Here is a 20,638-nt window from a genome sequence, read left to right as displayed (position 1 = left end):
GTCTTTAGTTTCTTACCCAGGATTTGTAATCCCCAAAATTATTTTCAAGATTTTTTCAGAAGGTTTCTATCTGAACTATTAGTAGTAGCCATTGGTCATTAGGTCTGACAGATTTTGGAGATCTCCATTATAACTCAGATATATGCCCCACAAAAGTAAGTGGAAAAGATTTGAAAGAGTTTTAAACTGCATTTTAAAGATAATGGCAAATATCAGTGAATGAATTCCTCTGCATTTTCAGTCTAGTAACTGCATCCTTATTCAAGATAATAGAAAAAGAAATTCAATGTCCTTAACTTTTCCAAAAGGTATAAAGCAATTTATTCTTTAATAATAGAAAATTATTCTCTAATTCAGAACCTTGGCATTATAGAAGTGTTATAAATATACCACACATTGAAGATTATTGATCCTTGTACACATTTTCAATTAAACCATCATAACACAGAAATACGTTAAAAGGATAGAAAACATAAGCATCACACACTAAAACACAACTAGGTCTAGTTGTCTGTAGTTTATCCATATTTTTAAAAGACAGAAAGGAATAGTGTGGATGATAGAATATGGGGAAGGGAAACATTCTTAAAAACAAAGAACCACTGAATTGTTTTGAGGGGGATAGCAACATTATTAAGATTAAGAAGGAAACTTGATCTGGCAGGGGGCACACAAAACAGGCTATCAAAGGGAAACAATGGAGACAAGCAATTCATTTAGGAAGTTATAGAAAAATTGCAGAGAAATGTATTGTTAAGGGCATGAAATGAGGCAGTTGCATGAGCAGCTAGGTGGCACAGAGGGTTAAAGCACAGTGCCTGTAATCAGAAAGACTCATCTTCCAGAGTTAAAATCCAGCCTCAGACACTTACTAGCTGTGTGACCCTGGCCAAGTCACTTAACCTTGTTCACCTCAGTTTCCTCCTCTGCACAATAAGCTAGAGAAGAAAATGGCAAACCACTCCAGTATCTCTGCTAATAAAATTCCATATGGAGTCACAGTTACTGAAAAACAATTGAATAACAATTGGAAGAAAGGAATTGAAAGTAGGATAGAGCGGTTAATCTTCCACTGCTCCAGGTGGTTTGGGTTTTTTTTCATTTTTCATTTCAGGAAGTTCTTCTCAAATTAAAAATTACTGCATACTGACTAGATAGATATCAGTATGGGATTAAGTAGTTACAAAGCTAGGCAAGAATATGGCACATCATCTCAAGAAATTTAATATCTAATATGGAACACAGACTAACAAATATTAATAAAACACATATCTTAGCTTAAGTTGTTCTTTTCAAATATAGGTGCACAATGAATGGTATATTTCATAAAAAGCAAATTCTAAGGAGAAATATAAAATTATGTAGGAAAATTTTCATATGTAATCTCTGAATAATTGTGGTAGATATTAATTTGAATTCCATTAAAAAGCTCTACTCTTTTAACTTAAAGGCATTCCTTTAACCTACAGTGATTTAGTCTAAGTTAAGAAAATACATGTGGTAAGTAGATTCTGCTGGTCAAATTTCAAATACCAAACAGTTTGGGGTTTCTGAGTATAAACTTTGAATTGAACAAGTTATTTTTTTTTAAGGAGCCAAGCACACAAATCACTTAAACATTTTTTAAAATTCTAACGTAAGTATAATCACTCAAGCAATAGTAATATTTGATAACTTTTGGAGCTATTTAAAATTTATCTGAAATTACATACTTGTTGGATCATATCGAATAAGGTTGGCAAAATCTTTTCTCAAATAAGCAGGTATAATATCCTTCTCTTTACTTGCCATTTCTTTCATTCTTTTCTGGAAATTTTCTTCAGAAACTGTATACTCAGTTGTCTGGAGGTCACTAGAACCTGAAATGAAAAATCTTAGTAATTAGATATGTAGCATGTGATATATATCTAAATATCATCCCATATCTTGATCTTTTTTGCTAACATTTCTTTTATCTCTTCACATCAGCACAAATGATAGGAGATCCTTCATGCTTAAAGACTGTGGGTTCATGAAGTATTGAATACACAGGAGATTTCTCATTTACATGCACATAGTTTATGAGATTTGTCTTTAAAACTCAAGCAAGTAATTGTTATCTATGCTCTAGGGCAGTGATGGGCAAACTATGGCCCATGGGCCAGATAGGGGTGTGGCATCCCTTGAAATGTTCTATACAGCTGCCCGTGACATTATTCCTAATCTGACGAATACAATGAGTAGGATACAACACAATGAAACTTCGAAAGAGTTGCCTTAGGAACAGACCAACAGATGAGCATTTCCTTTCCTTTCGCCCCCTCTTTAAAAAGTTTGCCCATCACTGCTCTAAGTGAAAGATGACTTCTCTCCTAAAAAAGAAAGTAAATGGAGTCATAAAAACACTTCTCCATACTCCATGTCATCATGGACAATGAAATGTCCCTTTTTTTAATGGAATAAGGATTTCAAAGTGAAGACAAAGTACAAGAAATATTTGAAGGGGGGGGAGGTCTTGGACTGTATCAAGAAGTTAAAGCATGGGAGACTGTGTCAGGCAATTAAAGATTATTATTCATGAAACTTCCTGAAGGAAAAGAACCTAGAAATTCTATAAAGAAGAGCCCTCCAAGGAATCATGATGTGGATATATATGGATTAAAAGATAAATAATTGATCAGTAAGGGCAGGAGGGAGTGTATGAGGGGCAGGAATTTGTGGCACAATAATTTAAAAGTCAGCTAGCTTCCCAGTGCACAGATTCAGAATGTGACAGAAAATTTCCCAAGACATTATGCCACCTTCCTGCAACATATCTTCCCAGGGAAAAAGAAATAAGAAAAATAAAACTAAGCTTTCTAACAAATAACTAGAGTTGAGGAAAACAAAATCCGATATTGGCAATATACAAAGATATGTGTCTCATCCTGCCTTTTGAGTCAATCATCTCTTTGTCATAAGGAAGGCAGCATTCTTCATCATCAAGCTAGCTGATACTTACATTGATCAAAGTTTTTAAGTCTTTCCAAATTATTTGTTTCAATAATGTTGATGGACAATAGCATTTCACTGCATTCGGTTACCTTAATATATTCTGCCGTTCCTCAATTGTTGAGCAACTCTTCAATTTCCAGTTCTTTTTTTACCACAAAAAGTACCATTACAAACTTTTTTGTTGTTGTTGCATGTCTAAAATTTTTTCTTCTATGATCTCTTTGGAGTAAAAGCCTTTTAGTGGTATAGTGTGGTCAGATGATAACTTATTTGGATTAATTTCAATTTGCTTTCCAAAATGGTTAAATCAATTCTAAGATCCACCAACATTAAACAATTAACATGTTTTCCCTATCCCAATAAATTGGTCATTTTATATTTTTTTTAGCTTTGCTAATCTGATGTAGTTATGAAGTAGAACTTAAATGCATTAATGTTTTGTACTTGAATTTTCATTTTCCTAATTATTAGTGATTTTGTAACATTTTTTAAAATATGGCAATCAATCTTAGCTTTCTTTCCTTGAAAACTACCTGTTCATGTCCTTAAACCATTTATCATTGGAGAATGGCTCTAAGTCTCTTACGTTTGAATTAATTTCTTATATATTGTGGAAATGAAACCTTTGGCAGAGGAATTTGCTGCTAAAGATTTTTTCCAGCATTTTCCTTCCTGATATTAGCTGCAGATTTATGTAAAAGTTTTTAAATGTTATGTAATCAAAAATTAAACATTTATCCTCTTTGACTCTCAGTACCTTCTTTGGCCAGGAACTCTTCCCTTATCCATAGATCTTAAAATATAATTCTTTGTTATTTTTCTAGTTTGTCCTTTTTCTAATTAGGTCATTTATCCATTTAGAATTTATCTTTGTATAGGCGACATGATATTGGCCTAAGACTAATTTCTGCCAGGCTGCTATCCAGCTTTTGTCTAATAATTAGTCTTTACTCTCATTACTTGAGATCTTTGAGCTTACCAAATACTAGACAACTAAATTAATTTATTTCAATATATTGGGTTAAAAACAAAAACAAAAAACCTTTTCCATCTATCTTAGAATTGGTACTAAGTATCAGTTCCAAGGCAGAAGAGCAATAAGGGCTAGGCAACTGGGGCTAAGAGGCTTGCTCAGGGTCACATAGCTAGGAAGTATCTGAGACCAGAGTTGAATCCAGGACTTTTCATCTCTAGATCTGGTTTTTATCCACTAAGCCACCTACCTCCCCCTCCATAAATGCTTATTAATTAGTATGTATGACAGGCTAGTGACTTCTTGGAAGAAGAGAATGGAAAAAATATAGTCTGTATATGTTTCCTGGATCTATGGATCCACAGTTTTATCTTTGTTTCCTAGATATAGTATAGATTAGAGAGAAAAGACAAGCAAGAATGAGGTATGAATCAATTCAATTCAATAAATATTTATTAAGCACTTACTATGTGTTAGGGGATTGTGTTAAGTGCTGGGAATAAAATTTTATAAAAGAAAGTCACTGCCCTCAAGGAGTATACAGTCTAATAGGGGAGGATCACCAAAACAGGAGGGTAACATTCCATAGACCTGAAACCAACACAACAGGAGCACTGATGGAGAAGGATGGTTACCTGCCAAGTTCAGATCCCAGCCCTCTATAAAGGAATGCTTGGGGGTGACTTGCAGGTTCCAACCTCCAGCCCTCCTTTCTGAGTGGAGAAGCAACTAAGGGAATTGAAAAGGTGATGGGTATCAAAAACTGGGGCAATGAGAATGATGATGGGATTTTAGGGGATCATTTTATCCTGACCAAGGCATGATGTTCACTGGAGACAAAACCAAGCAGAGCTCAAAAATGGAAAATGGAATCAGATTCAGCCTGAGGACTGATCCTGTCACTGTGTTCGCTCCTTCAAGACTAGTGAAGGGTGTCTGACTTCATGCACAGGAAAATGATTTAAGGATTACTAAAAGAGGTATGAAATGGACTTAATACTTTAAGTACTTTATGAACCTATTCTTTTTATTTAAATATTTTCTCATGTTTCCATGATTCATTTTCTTTCCCTCTCCTCTTTCCTCCCCCACTCCCAGAGCCAACAAGCAATTCCACTGGGTTGTACAAATGTTGTCTGTCACTTGATATCTATTTCCATATTATTCAATTTTTTGCTATAGAGCAATTTTTTAAAGCCTAAACTCCAAATCACATAAGTGATGTCATAAGTTTTGCTTTTTGCATTTCTACTCCCATAGTTTTTCCTCTCCATGTGGATAGCATTCTTTTACATAAGTTCTTCAGGGTTGTCCTGGCTTGTTGCATTGCTACTAGTAGCAAGGTCCATTGAATCTTTCCACAATATTTTACTTTCTGTGTACAATGTTCTTCTGGTTCTGCTCATTTCACTCTGCATCAGTTCATTGAGGTTTTATGAACCTATTCTTAAGAATCACCAGTTAAATATTATTTCAGATTCTATTTAATTTGTATTTCCCTTTTTAAAATCCCGTAAAACTTCTTTTCCTCATCATAAAATATTGCAGAAATTGACATGCCTGAAAGTTCCGTTCCATGTGATGAAAAGCTAGGACTTGGCTCAGACCTCAAACCTAGTGGAGAAGACAAAGCTGTGTCTTCTTGTGCTGCATCTATTTTTGCAATGTGAGCCAGCCGACTAAACTCTGTGGTCACTTTATCTAGGTCTTTTTCCTCTTCTGCTTTATAGATCCTAGAATAACAGAGAAAACAATATTGAAGGTAATTAAATAATGAATTAAATAACTAAGATTTTCATTTATAATTAAATACATAGCTTTTATAAATTTAATGTACAATTAACTTTACTCCATATGGTCTGTAATTTAGAGAAATTAAAATAGATATCTAAACTGTAAATTAAAACATATTTCATTTCAAATATCTTTCCTTTAGAATATTTGACTAGAAATTTGAAAAGCATGTATCAAATGACAACAAAGAAATATTATCCAATTCTGATTGTTTTAATCTTTTAGTAATTATCATTATTAGAAAATGTACATTTGATAGGAATTTTAAAGATGATCTAACTTAATCTCATTTTTATGAATGAAGAAACTGGAGTACAAAAGATTTGTTCAAGGTCACACAGCAAGATGGTGGCAAACCTGGGACCAAGAATGGTAATCTCCTAACATGCTGTTCCTTGTGCTCTTCCCACTAAATTATGCAGCCTAAGTGAAAAATAAACAAGAAAAACAAAGAAACAAGACATGTCCATACATTTATAGACCTCAAAACTTTGGATTATTGACTGCAACTAAATGGTTAGCCTTCACTTAGCTGTTAAATCTATGTATTTAATAAGACATAAGACCACTAGAGGTGTATCCTTAAACCAAGAAACTAAAGTTGTAACCAATGTAGAAAAATTGAGAGTTTGTTCAAGATCAATTCAATATAAATCAGCAAAGGAAAAGGTTTCTATTGAAAAGGTATATTAAAATATCTTAAAAGCGTGGATTAAAAAACATTTTTTCAATTCAACGAGAAAGGAAATGAAATTTATGTACAGGGTTAGAATCAAATCACTTTCCTTATGTGTCTTCTCTTAATGCTAGCAATTCTACTATGGGGAAGCTTACATTCATGAAAAAATTCTTAATGTTAAACTAAAATCTACTTTTGATATCTTTGACCCACTGAGTCTTATCCATCTTTATGTAAGGAGAAAGAAAGGGAATAAGCATTTATGTAGCACTGGTATGTTCTAGACACTGCGCAAAGCATTTTTACAAATATTAGTTAACTTGATCCTCACAACCACCCTGGGAGGTAGATGCTATTATTTCATTTTACAGTTGGGGAAAGTGAGGCAAACAGAAGTTAAGTGACTTGCCTAGGGGTCACACAGCTAGTAAGTGTCTAAGATAAGATTTGGCCTTAAGTCTTTCAGATTCCAAGTCCAACACTCAACTGTGCTACCAATTTCCTCAATGCCTTATGGAATACCACAGAAATAAAATTTTCCTATATTAAAACCTTTCAAATATTTGAAGACATGTATGATGTTTTTCCCTAGTCTTCTCCAGGATAAATCTATATGATTCCTTTAAACATTCCTGACATCACATGACTTTCCATTTATGTAATAAATAATTAAGAAGATGCTTGGGGATCTTGACAGGCAGAGCTCCAAAGGCAAAACCACAAGGACTTTAAAATCAAACTGGAAAGATAAAATTAAAGATGCTAAATCTACATCTCAAAATATTATTTTCTATTGCTACAGATTTTCAAGATTAGAAAAGACTTTCAGATTTAATTTTTAAAACTGAGGTCTAGTCAGATACATAATTACTGGGAGAACAAAAAGTCAAAATCAGTTGTTCTCTTTTTTTCCAAGTCAGTGTTCTTTTCACTAAAAAGCATGTTGCTTCCGATAAGGTGTTCAATACTTCTTCCAGTAAGAGTACTCTTCCAGAAAAGTATCATGATTACCACAAAATTTTCTGGTCTCTTGAGGCAAATATCTTTTCAACAAAGTAGCATGCAATTGAGGAGATGGAACTAGTTTCTGAGTGACCAGAGAACCCAGTGGGTCATATGTTTGCCTTATCACTAAGAAACTAGATTTTATTAAACCTCTATAGCAGTATTTCCAGTGCTTTTTGTATAATCAATCAATTAATCAAATAAATAAATATATAAATAATTGAAAAGGAAACTGAAGTAAGAAAGAATTTTCATCTTTGTAATGACTATTAGGTCCTCAATACTATCATGACCCAAGATCAATATTTTTGGAAACAGATACCAAGCTCTGCGCAGCCACCCTGTAAACTTTTACACATCTGGGTAAGTCAACAGGGCTTCTCTAAAAGATAACCAAGCAGATTTGTAGCAGACAAACAGCTGTGTACCGTACCAGGATGAGGAATAGGTTAAACATCAGATAACATTGAGTAAAACCAAAGTCATCAATAGGAAGCCATGGATTCAAGTCAGTAAGGTAACGGGAGAAACAACTAATCAATTTAGGAATCAGCACTCAGTTGAAAGTAATAGTGCCATACTACAAAAATAGGTTAGGGAAATAGGCTCCCAAGCTGGCTTGGCCATGAGGGAATCACAGAATGTGAATAAAGCTTGGTGTCACAATCAAAGACTAAATCAGTGGTCCTCAAAGGATATTCCAAGGCACAAGAGGAGTTTCTGCTCTGTTAGCAACTGAATGGAACTTAGACTTGCAATCACAAGCACCTGTCTCCTTCAAATAGTTTGAGCCTTACACTTTCAAATGTACATTTTGGAGTCTCCTTTCTCTAAGGAGCCATAATTGCTTAGGCCCAAGAACAGTGTTTTGCCATAAACAACAACAAGTTCATGAACTACTGGCCTAGTCTATGGTAGCTGGATAAATAAAATATTTATAAAGTGTTTACTATGTGCCAGGCACTATGCTAAATACTGGGGATACAAATACAAGCAAGGAAGATAGTCAATGCCTGAAGAAGTTTATATTCAAAAACAGTCATACATCACCCATAGAGGACTTCTGCAAAGCAGATGGGGACAGGGTAGGCTATAAGGGATCACTGTAAGGAAGTGGTCAAGAAAAGTTGAAAGTTCACCTAAGTGAGCAGAAAGAACCCAGAACAGATTCGAAGGTTCTGGGGGAGGAAGATGAGGATGATATCCAGAACACAGCCAATGTGATAAAATGGCTGGGAAGTGACCTGGTCACATAGGCATAGCCTAAGACAATTCATTGGATAAGACAAGAGGTACAATACCTTGAGAGCACTAAAACCATTATTTGAACTGTTCTGGCAGAATTATTGCTTTAAATTATGATGTCTGGGAATTACTGGGTCGATATTACATAATACATCTGGACAGTAAGCTGGGGTACTTTTTATCATCATAAACATACTCCCGATAGCCAAATGATCTCATGAAGGTTAAAACACATTGCAGCAATACCAAGATGGATAAACATAGAATATCTGCTCATATGCTTTTTTCCTTAAATGTACAGGTGGATACTCCAAACTACCCTGCAGCAGACCTCACAACCATTAAGGAGCTCAAGCAATCTCTGTATTTCACAAGGTATTTTCACAAACTGAGTGCAACTTTCTCCATACTAATAGTGCCCTTAGCAAGCCCACTACAAAAAGGTCATATCTGGGCCCTTGGAGTTTAATAGCTTAACTCTTTAAGTATCCTATACGTTGAGGCACAACAAGTGTCTCCCTTAATGTACTTAATACTTCTTGCACATAATTCTTCTTTTGGGGAACTTTGAGAGTTGTGAAGACTAGGGGAAAAAAACCCTCGTCTTCCATTTTTTTAAACCCTTGTATTTCGGTGTATTGTCTCATAGGTGGAAGATTGGTAAGGGTGGGCAATGGGGGTCAAGTGACTTGCCCAGGGTCACACAGCTGGGAAGTGGCTGAGGCCGGGTTTGAACCTAGGACCTCCCGTCTCTAGGCCTGACTCTCACTCCACTGAGCTACCCAGCTGCCCCCTCGTCTTCCATTTTGTAGTTCCATACTGTTCACATGACTATTAAAATCGCTATTCTCTTAATTGCTATATCTAATTGCTTTTTCTCAATCCTCATTCTTCTGGCTCTTACCATGAGCCTTTGATGATGTCAATTGCCAATTCTTTCTAAATACTCTCTTCTAGAAAGAACTGTGAGAGCAGAAATGCAGAAGAAAAACATATGATTTATCATGTGTTTATATGGGTATATGATTTGGGGTTTTATAAGATTACTCTCTTATAAAGATGAATAATATTGAAATAGGTTTTGAATGATAATACATGTATAACACCCAGTGGAATTGCTTGTCAGCTCTGGGAGGGGAGAGGAAAAAGGGGAAGGAGAGAGCACCAATCATGTAACCATGGAAATATTTTTATAATAAAATGATATTGAAAATAAAATAAAATTAATATAACAAAACATCAAATAAACAAACAAACAAACAAATAAATAAATAAATAAATAAATAAATAAATAGATGAATGCTCTCTTCTAGCTAGGCTTCTCGCTATCTGATTCTTTCCTGATGTACTTCTTCTTACCATTCGTTAGGTTCTCTGCTAAAAAACAGTTCTTCAAGTCACAGTCACTAATTATGAACATCTTCTAGAAATCTGTCCCAGGCCCTCTTCTCTTTTCACCCTATATCCTTTGGTGATAGCATCAGCTACCATAGGGTTCAACTGCCATCTCTATGCAGATGATTCACAGATCTCTACTGAGGTATCATCTCTTCTCTTCTGAGCTACAATCATGTAGCACCAATGACCTCTTAGATCTCTCAAACTGAAATGCAGTTACAGTATTTCACATTTAACATATCCAAAATAGAACTCTTTCTCTTTATCCTCCCTCTCCAAACTCTCCTTACTTCCCTATTTCTCTTGAGGGCTCCATCTACCTCCTATGGCTTAGGGGTCCTACCTCAGATTCATCCTCAGCTCCTTAATCTCAGGCATCGAATCCTTTGTCAAATCTTGTTAGTTCTTCCTTTGCTATACCTCTCAGTCACATCTTCTTGACATTCAAATGACCATCCCTGAGCTCAGGTTTTGATTACCTCTTATATGGAATATAGCCAACGACCTATTGAGCTGTTATTAAGGGAGGTGCTATTTCAAGATATAAAGGGGAGATGGTTTCAATTACACTCTTTTCAGATTTTAGGTGTAGGGCTTTGGGTACTGCAATTTTAAAGATATGTGGATAAACTAGGTAGTGCCCAGAGAAGGGCTTCTAGTCTTGGCATATGAGAATTAGTTAAAGGAACTGAGATGTTTGGCCTAGAGAAGACTCAAGTAGGACATGACATCTGTCATTGGGTACATAAAGTTGAAGAAAACAGAAGGAAAAATTCAATTCAATTCAATTCAATGAGGCTTAAGCAGCATTTATTAAGTACCTACTGTGTTCTAGGAGCTGAGGATATAATGACAAAACAATTTAGTGCCAGTTCTCAATGAGGCAGTTACACTGGATTGGCAGAAATATATTGCACACAGATGAGGCAATATAAAATATACAAAAATAATTTATGGATATGGGCATCTGTTGCCTGATGGAATCAAAATAAGTTTACAGGATTAAACGGCACCTGAGCTGAATTTAGAAGGAAGTGAGTGATACTATGAAGGGAAGAAGAAGAGGGAGTGAAAGCCCAGCCAAAGCCCAGGCAGTAAAGATGGAATTCCTTGTTTAGGAAACATTAAGCAGTCAGTTTTGGCTGGAATTTAGAATTCATGAATCAAAGTAATTTGCAGTAAACCTGGAAAAGTTAACTGAATTTGGGAAAGTTGCTACCAGTTTTAAAAGCTGACAAGATAAACTAATATTTTCTTCTAAACACAAGAGGGAGCTCTAGGAGCTTCTTGAGTAGAGAAATGACATGATTGGATATGTACTTTAAGAATATTAATTGGGCAGCTCAAGTACTGGAAAGGAGAGAGATGGAGGCAAAGAACCCAGTTAGAAGGCTACTGAAATAGCCCAGGGGAAAGGTGATAAGGGATATAGGAGTAAAGAGAATGGAGACACATATAAGCAGCATATTTAAGGTAGAACTGACAAAAAGATAGCCACTGGCTAGAAATAAGTGAGAAATAGGTAAGAGTCAATCAATCAATAAACATTTATTAAAATCCTACTCTCTGCAAAGCACTGTTCTAAGGGCTGGGGATACAAATGAAGGTAAAAGAAGTCCCTGTGTTCAATTCATTCATAATCTAATAGGGGATACAACATGGAAACAATTATTTACAAATAAGATAGATCTTGTATATATAAAAATAATCATAGAGAAGACACTAACATGAATCACTGAGAAAGGTTTCTTATAGAAGGCAGGATTTTAGCTGGGACTTGAAGAAATACAGGGAAACCAGGAGGCAGCAAGGAAGAGAAAGAATATGTCAGGCATGGGAAGATAGCCAATAAAAATGCTCAGAGTTTGTGAAAGGGGGTGTCTTGTTCCAGGAGTAGCAAGGAGCCTAGTGTTGCTGGACTGATGAGCATACAGAGATGGGTTAAAGTGTAAGAAGACTTACTCAGAAGGTGGGTGGTGGTGGTGGGGAGTTTAGGAAGGGACTTGATAAGCCAAACGGCAGACTTTATATTTGATCCTGAGAGTAAGACAGAAACACTGGAGTCATTGATTGGAGAAAGGGCCAGGGGAGACAGGGTCAAGGATGACTTCGAGATTTTGGACTTGGGTAACCGAAAAGAGAGTGGTATTCTCAACAGAAATAGGAAAAGAGGTGGATGGAAGAAGGGGGGTAAGATGCTCTGGATACATTATTCCAGTTGAAGATATCCAAAAGTCAAGGCTGAAGTTCAGGAGGGACACTGGGAGTAGAAATATAGGTCTAGGAGTCAACTACTTTGAGATATAGTTCAACCCACAGAAACTGATGAGCTCCCTGGGAGAGAGTACAAAGAAAGAGAAGGGGACCCCTAGAGCTTCAGTATAAAACCATGCAATAAGAGGTAGAAAAAAGACAATAATCCTGCAAAAGAAGTTGTTATGATTATGGTCAGACAGTTGGAAGAACAATGAGAGAGCAGTGACATGAAAACCTAGGGAGAAAGGCTAAGCTATAGTAGTCTAACAAGAGCTGGTATGTAATAGTTAAGCAAATGTTTATCCAGTAGGCATTACAGTACTAAGGACTTTATAAATACTATCTCATTCTATCCTCAAAATAACCTAAGGAGCTCAGTACTGTTATTATCCCCATTTTACAGTTGAGGAAATGGGAAGACTTGCCCAGGGTCACATAGCCTCAATAAGTGTCTAAGGCTAGATTTGCACTCATGTTTGCCTGAAACCAGGAGCAGTGTTGCATCTACCATGGCACCTGAGAGCCATTAAATTTATGATACATTATTATTTCACACCTATACATTAGAACATTTTCTTATAGATTTTGATTCATTTCAAAGCATATGTTTTTAAGCTCTTTTTAACTGCAAGAATACAAAAAGAAAAGGTTTTTCTTTCTGAGAGCTTGAAATTTATCAGGAGGACATATGTACACAAATAAATATGGTGCAAGGTAAACTGAGGAAGGAGAAAGAAATAATTCATACAATGATCAAAGAAGGCTTCAGGGGGTAGTTGACCTTAGAGGAAAGCCTAGAAGGAAGACAAAGAGACTGAGATTGAAGAGAATATGCCTTCCAGGAATATATTAAGTCAATGCATGTAAGGAATATGAAGTTCAAAAAATAATTGGCTAAGTCCAGTTTGGCCAAAAAGAGAATTGACAAAGAAGAGTGTCAAATAAAACTGCAAAGGTGGTAATTGCGAAAAAGACTGTGGAGGGCATTATATTCCAGGCTGAGAAATATGTGTTTTATTTTATGCACAATAGCTTTGCTTATTGACAAATATTTACATCTTAGTTTTTGAGAATCTTGACTTTGCATTCAGCTGGACTCATTTAGCCTTCTACATAATGCTCCTATACCAGGCACCTTCCTACTGCTTTTCATCTTCCTTTGTGGGTTGTCTTTTCCCAATAGATTATAAGCTCCTAGAGAGTAGTAACTTTTTCTTTACCCTCCCACAGCCTAGCATTGTGCCTGCTCCATTGTAGGCATATAATAAATAGTGACAGACTAATATATACTATGCTCAAAAGTAATAAAACTATATTTCATCAAAAATATTCTCTAATGCAAACTTTTTACCTAGTCAGAATAGTATTACCTCATCTTAATTTTTCCAAATTAGTGATATTTTGCTTTTGAGTTCACTTAAAAGACAAAAGTATACTTATTTTACAACTTCATCATTACCTTATTTTTGGCTTGGATTCCACTTTGTGGATAGCTTTCTTTTTTTTTAAGTCGAGATACATATCTGAAACTTTTTGAAAACGATTCAATTGAGGTGGCTGCAGAAAGACAAGTTTTCTTTTCACTTTTAAAATGTAGACACAAAGGAATTTATCATTTCTGATAAAATTAGATGATTCTAATCATTAGTATGTAAAATGGAACTCAATATATATAACTCTTTTTCTAGAAATTTAGAATTAGAAAATACCTTCATGATCACCCAGTCCAACCACTCATTTAATGTAAAAAATTCCTTTTACAGTATGCAATATATGGCCATTTAATCTCTGTCTGAATAACTCCAGTGTTGGTATACTCATTACTTCATGAGATAGTTTATTTCATTGTTGGATACCTCTAATAGTTAAAAATTTCTTTCATATATTGCATGGAAACTGACTCCCTAGAATTATTATCCATTGCTTGGAGTTTACCCTGAGTAACACAGAGTAACCTTCCCTCTCTTTGACCTAATAGCCCTTTAAACACTTAAGGACAGCTAGGTGGTGTGATGGATAGAGTGTTGGACTTGGAGCCAAGAAGCCATCTTCCTGAGTTCAGACCTCAGACACTTGCTAGCTATGTGATTCTGGGTAAGTCTCTTTACTCTCTTTGCCTCATTTTCTTCATCTGTAAAATGAGCTGGAGAAGGAAATAGCAAGTTACTCCAGTAATTTTGCTAAGAAAACCCCAAATGGGCCATGAATGGTCAAACAGGGACTGAAAAATAAACTACGTAAATCCTTAAAAGATGAAGTGACCACCCCTCCCAAATTCCTTATGGGCAGAGAAGTTCTAAAGAAATCTGCATAGAACTAGAAGCCATGGACATAATGGGCCCCTCTCCATCAAGATTGAAAAAAACTTTCTCCATCATAGCCACTCTCCTATGATTTCTTAAGGTCCCAAAGTAAGTAGAGCAATACTCCTCTTAGTAGGAATTGTGTATAAAGAGTTTAAATGTATGATTAATAAGTAATTATAACAACATAATTAAAAGCCTTTAGAATATTCAAGTTCTCATTTAAGATTATTTAAGTTATGAGCTATCAAAATGAATGTTAAAAAATATCGTAATCTGGTCATTTGAGAAGGTGGACTTGATCATTGTTCATTTAACTTTATCTGTATCCTAAGAAGAAAGAAGCATTGGATAGATTCCTTGGCCAGAAGTCAGGAAAATATGAGTTCAAATTTGACCCCAGATATTTACTAGCTGTGTGACGCTGGGCAAGTCACTTAACTTCCATTTACCTAAGGTTCCTCAACTATAAAATGAGCATAATAATAAATTATTGTGAGAATCAAATGAGATAATTGTAAAATCACTTAGCACAGTGTATAGCACATACTGGGGGTTGTATAAATGCTTATTCTCTTTCCTTCTTTCCCTTTTGAACAAAATTGGCTATTTTAGTTATGAAATAGAGATTATATTAAAGAAGGAGTAAGAGAAGAGTAAGAGAAAGTTTGTTGGTAAGGCAATTACAACAATCAGCAGCTCTGGGTACTTTCCAATAAATTCTGCTGTGTTCCCTTTGAGAATAGTAGTCAAAAGAGTTCTGGTATTTGTATCCCTAAACTGCCCTGGGTGTGTTTGTGCCCAGCTCTACTGCCAAGAAATGGGCACATTTACAGATAAAGGAAAAGACTATAGAGGAAATGGTGCCCAAGATGAAGAAAGGCTCCAAAATACAAAAAATTATAAAAACCAAGATGCAAATATTAACTACTGGGGTGCTTGGTACTACTCAGCACAAAGTAGCTCCAACTTCTGGCTTTGGTAACTCTTGAGTTTCTTCCATTCTAAGAACATGTCTATATGAATAGTCAAGAGAGTTTTGCAGCCCTTATTCCCTAAAACTTGAAATTTAGGGGTTTATCTCTTGGGCTGTGAGTATTCCATTTAAGGATGAGAAAAAGAAGGCCAATCTTTAATCTATCTTTAAGAAGTTCAAGTGTACTCTATACCCAAATACTTTATCTCCTTGATTCTGTCCTTGCTCATCCCTTTCCAAAACTCAATAATGGATTATTGCTACCATCTATCTGCCTCCTCAGATAAATCAATCAATATGCATTTAATAAATTTTGTGCAGGCACTAGGATAAATACTGGGGATACAAATACAAGGAAGGAAATAATGAGTACTTTCAAAGAATTTATGTACTGAAGACATAGCTTATACATTTGTATGTATACCTAGACAAATAAAGAGAAAGAAGCCAACTACATATGAGTTATGAAAGGACTTAGCATTTGGAGGGATCATAAAAAAATAGAAGGTGCAATTTAAGCTTTGCCTTTTAAAAGGAGAGGGACATGAGGGGAAGTGCTATATATATGGAATAGAGAGAATGCCAGTTTAGCTAAACTGTAGAGTGTATAAAAGGGAATAATGAGGCTGGGGAGGTAGGTTGGTTTGAAGGGCTTTGAAAGCTAAAGAAAATCTATATTTCATTTGAGAAGCAATTGAGAGTCACAGGGTTTTATTAATGGGGGAGTGGTATGAGGAGTGAATGACATCAGCAGATGATGACTGGAGTGGGGAAAGAACTTGAAGCAGGCAGAACAATTTAAAAGCCACTGTAATAGGTTGGGTGAAAGGTAAGGAAGGCCAGAACTAAGACGTTAATTGCATGAGGAGAGACAAGAGATATGAGGTAAGAGATGTGGGTAAAGAAATGTCAAAATTAGGCAAATGACTAGATATGAGAACTGAGGGAGAATGAGAAGTCAGGGGCAATACCCCGGTTGATGAATGAATTAGAATGCCTTCAATAGAAATAGAGAGGTTAAGTAAAGGGATGGGTTTGTGAAAAATGAAGATGAGTTCTATTTTGGGTATTCTGAACTTAAGATGTCTTCAGAAAATGCCCAATAGGTAGTTTCTTATGTGGGGCAAACTCAGAGGAGAGCATGCAACTGGGTATATGGGTTGTGGGTTCCTGCATAAAGATGTTAATTAAACAAAAAGGAGCTGGTGAAGGCACTAAGCAGAAAGGAGGAAAGTTGAAGAGGAGAAGACCTAGGAGAGAGCTCTGAGAAACACCTACACCTGCACTGATGGGGAAGTTGATCCATCAAAAAGAATAATGAGAGGGGGCAGCTGGGTAGCTCAGTGGAGTGAGAGTCAGGCCTAGAGACAGGAGGTCCTAGGTTCAAACCCGGCCTCAGCCACTTCCCAGCTGTGTGACCCTGGGCAAGTCACTTGACCCCCATTGCTCACCCTTACCAATCTTCCACCTATGAGACAATACACCGAAGTACAAGGGTTTAAAAAAAAGAATAATAAGACAGATAGAATTGCTAGAAGATAGTCAAATCATAAAAAAACTGGAGGAAAGAATTCACAAGGTGAGAAGGTGGTCATGTGTCAACTGCAGCAGAGTTAAAAAATTATGAAAACTGAGCAAAGATTTGGCAATTAAGAAATCATTTGTTATTTTTGTACTTATTTTAGTTGAGGGATGAGATCAGAAGCCAGACTACAAAGAGTTAAGGAGGAAAAGAGGAGGAAAAGTAGAGTCAATATGAGTAGATAGCTTTTAACCATCTTAACAAACTTAAATAAATTTGACTGAAAAAGGAAGGAAAAATACAGGAATCTAGATTGATGGAATAGATTTAAGATCTAGCGAAGATTTTTGTTTTGTTTTGTTTTTGCCTAAGAAGTGAAAGAGGAGAATATTTTAAGGCAGGAGGGTAACCTAAATGAAACTATGAAGAGTGAAATGAACAGAATCAAGAGAACATTACATACAGTAACAAAAACATTTTTTGAAGAATAACTTATGAATGTCTACCTCCAGAGGGAGAAATGATCAATAGAAATTAGCAGGGAAGGGAGGGAAGGGGTGTCCTGGGATTTTTAATGTAACAAGCAAGTAAATAAACTTAAAATTTAAGAGACAGAGACACATATCCAAAAGATAGTCAGGAAGGCAGAGACAGAATGAGAGAACCTTCTTGGAGTCCATTAACTTTTTGTAGACTTGTCCCTGGCAAAAGAAAACAAGTAGATTCTCTTGTATCATCATTGCTATAACCAGGTTTTGCTGTGGTGGCTTTCCCACATCATTAGTCTCACTTACTTATTTTGTGTATATTTATATCAATAACAATGAAATCCTCAAAATTAAAAAAAAGGAAGGTGGGCATAAATTAGTAAATAGGAAAAGATTAAAGATAAGATGAGGGTGAGTGACTGAGAAGAAAATATGCTGGAAATGACAAGAGGGGACACATATAAGAAAGTTGTCCTTGGCAAAGAGAAGAGTCGCTTCATTTCAGAGAATGAAATAAAGAGGGAGTGGAGAAAGTCAAGGAGTTTTTGAAGAGAAGAGAAAGGGAGATGAGTGAGTTCACAGTAAATGACTTTGATTTTCTAATAAAGATGGTAAGACTCTCAGGCAAGATTGGGTGAATAGAGGGGAAGATGTGGAAGGCTTGAGGAAAGAAGAGATTTAGAATAGCTTCTGAACAGACAAGATAGGGAAAAGAGGGAAGACTCAGAAATAAATTCAATAACCCAATTAAATCAAGAAAGTAAATTATTTAGGTAAAAACTCTCAATTCAATAGTAATCTATATACTGAAAATAGAATTAAAAAGATTATGAGAAGGGTAGAAACCAAAGATAAACAAGGAGATTAAAAAGTGCCTTCCTATTTTTAATGTCGAAATCACCAGACCAAAACAAAATGCATCCTAGAGTCCTAAACTGAAAAACTTACAAATGTAAGCATTGTATATGCTATTAAACCTGAAAGTGATATTCAGTAGACTGTAGTGAAGGAGCCTGGAAGGGAGCAAATATTGCTCCTACTTTTTTTTTAAGATAGGAGTAAAATATGTAAATTATTGACAGTGTACTTGACTTCTACCCATGGAAAAAATTCTAGAACACATTATTAAAGCCTTTTAAGCATTTATAAAAGGAAAGGTGGACTGAGTTGATCAACTGCATCTGACCAGCTTTTTTAATAAAATTGCAAAATACAAGAATCAAGTAAAAGAGATAAAGAAATTTAAGTTTTGGTCACCCTTTTCAGAATTGGAACAATTGTATTCACACCTTGTAAAGGGTGCTTCCCTGTCAGATTTTGAATGGATCACCTCAAACCTTCTCAAGGATATGATACCTTGAATGTATCACAAAATGATTCATTTCCCAGAATATAGAAAGTATAAATTGGAAGTGGCCCATTTGCAACTTAAAACTTAAAAAGGAGGGATATTTCTTTTTTCATTTGGAGGTATCTTTTGGTCGCCTGAAGGGTCTTACTCATCCCTGCTGATCTTTAAATAGCAACCAAGGCAGCTCTGCAGACATTCTCTCTATGTAGTTATCTTTAGCAATCTAGAATAGAACCAACTACAGAAGAACCTAGACCTTGAGAGGGCATCATTTCTCACCTTTAGGAGAGCAAAGGATTGCACACTTATCCCCTCCCCTGACTCTCAGTAATGGCACTTTGCAGTAGAACAACTAATCCTATTGGGAATGAATTATGTGGCAGAGGGCATGCCTAAAGCATTGAACTGTATTGGGGAGCAGACTCAGAGATTGTAGCTGAATGACTTGCCAAGGGGGAGCAACATGAAGACATCATAAGAAGAAAAACTATATTGAAGTCTTACAGTGACAGAAGTATGTGTTCCCTATGTGTGTGTCTCTTCTAGGATATTCTATGTATGAACCTACTTTTCCTACTGATGTTATGGGTATCTGTGAGATGTTGTTACTTACCTCTATACATGCTCTGCCATTTTAGTAAATGAGCTAATTAGGGCAACTGACTGACTATTAAGGTTAAATTCTCAGTGGGGACTTATGAGCTATAATTTTAGGAACGTGTACCCAAAGGGTGCCTTGAGATCGTTATATGTTCCAACCCATGAGTATAGGTTTGTGAAAATTTAACAGTAGCCTAAACACCTTTCGTTGACACCCCAAGACAAAGTTTGGATTTTTAAAAAAAGGAAGAAATATACAACCATTAACCTAAATGTGTTTAATGGGTTTCTACAATTATCCTAAAAGATTATTAGAAAAGAGCCATAAACTGGAAAAAAAATAAGCTCATCTAACAGGTCCTTAGAGAAATGTTTTCCTTATATCTTTTTATTACTCTTATTTTTATTTATGTTGAAATAAATTAAAATAAATCAGGAAAATCATAGTAACCCTTGGGTACTTCTAATTTCCAATGATTGCCATTTAAATTATAAAGAACTTTTCACATTAAAGGACATGTTTTTATATCTTAGTACATAATTTCTTTTCTAGCAACTACTTTAATTTGGGTATATGATAAGAAAATACTATAATATACTTGAGCTATATCAATAATTAATAATTTCAAAAAGAAGAATTTCTTACTGGTGAAATAACATCTCTACTTTGATTATCAGTATCTTCAAAATACACCTTCTTTTTCATCATGAACCGTAAGGCATCTGAATCCAGTGGACGAAGGCGAATATGAGAAGAAAGTCTTTTTTTGTGCCTTTTCTTCTTATCATCCATTTCAGTGAAGTATCTTTGTTCCTAATGATGAAAATAGCTGGTGAATATAAATTTTTATAATATGAATACACTCATAATTTTTCAATACTTAAAAGTGTGTATTAGTAATTTCTCAGACTGGCATTAAAAAATCAACTTTGCAATTCATTTCAAATTTTATTTTCAGAAAGGTAGTATCAGTAAAAGAAAAATTTTAATTTTCATAGCAACTAAAATTAAAGTTCCTGGAATCAATCAGAGGATCATAGATTTGGAGGGTTAAAAGAAACCATAGAGACTACT

General features: G+C 35.4%; 1 protein-coding gene across 1 annotated transcript in view; it reads right to left on the bottom strand.

Moving 5' to 3' along the window:
• Nucleotides 1–20,356, bottom strand: part of DNAH14 (dynein axonemal heavy chain 14) — a 374,871-nt gene extending 354,515 nt beyond the window's left edge. Inside the window, exons 1-4 of the mRNA XM_044674970.1 lie at nt 20,210–20,356; nt 13,783–13,880; nt 5,507–5,679; nt 1,713–1,859 (exon numbers count right to left, since the gene is read on the bottom strand). Of these exons, the coding sequence (XP_044530905.1) occupies nt 1,713–1,859; nt 5,507–5,679; nt 13,783–13,880; nt 20,210–20,356 (565 nt within the window). The remainder of the gene's footprint in view (nt 1–1,712; nt 1,860–5,506; nt 5,680–13,782; nt 13,881–20,209) is intronic.
• Nucleotides 20,357–20,638: the final 282 nt, after the last annotated feature.

The sequence above is a fragment of the Gracilinanus agilis genome, chromosome 4 (assembly GCF_016433145.1).
Source record: "Gracilinanus agilis isolate LMUSP501 chromosome 4, AgileGrace, whole genome shotgun sequence".
In the NCBI taxonomy this organism is placed as follows: Eukaryota; Metazoa; Chordata; class Mammalia; order Didelphimorphia; family Didelphidae; genus Gracilinanus; species Gracilinanus agilis.
The sequence above is the reverse complement of the archived record's forward strand: the minus strand, read 5'-3'. Positions and strand labels throughout refer to the sequence as shown.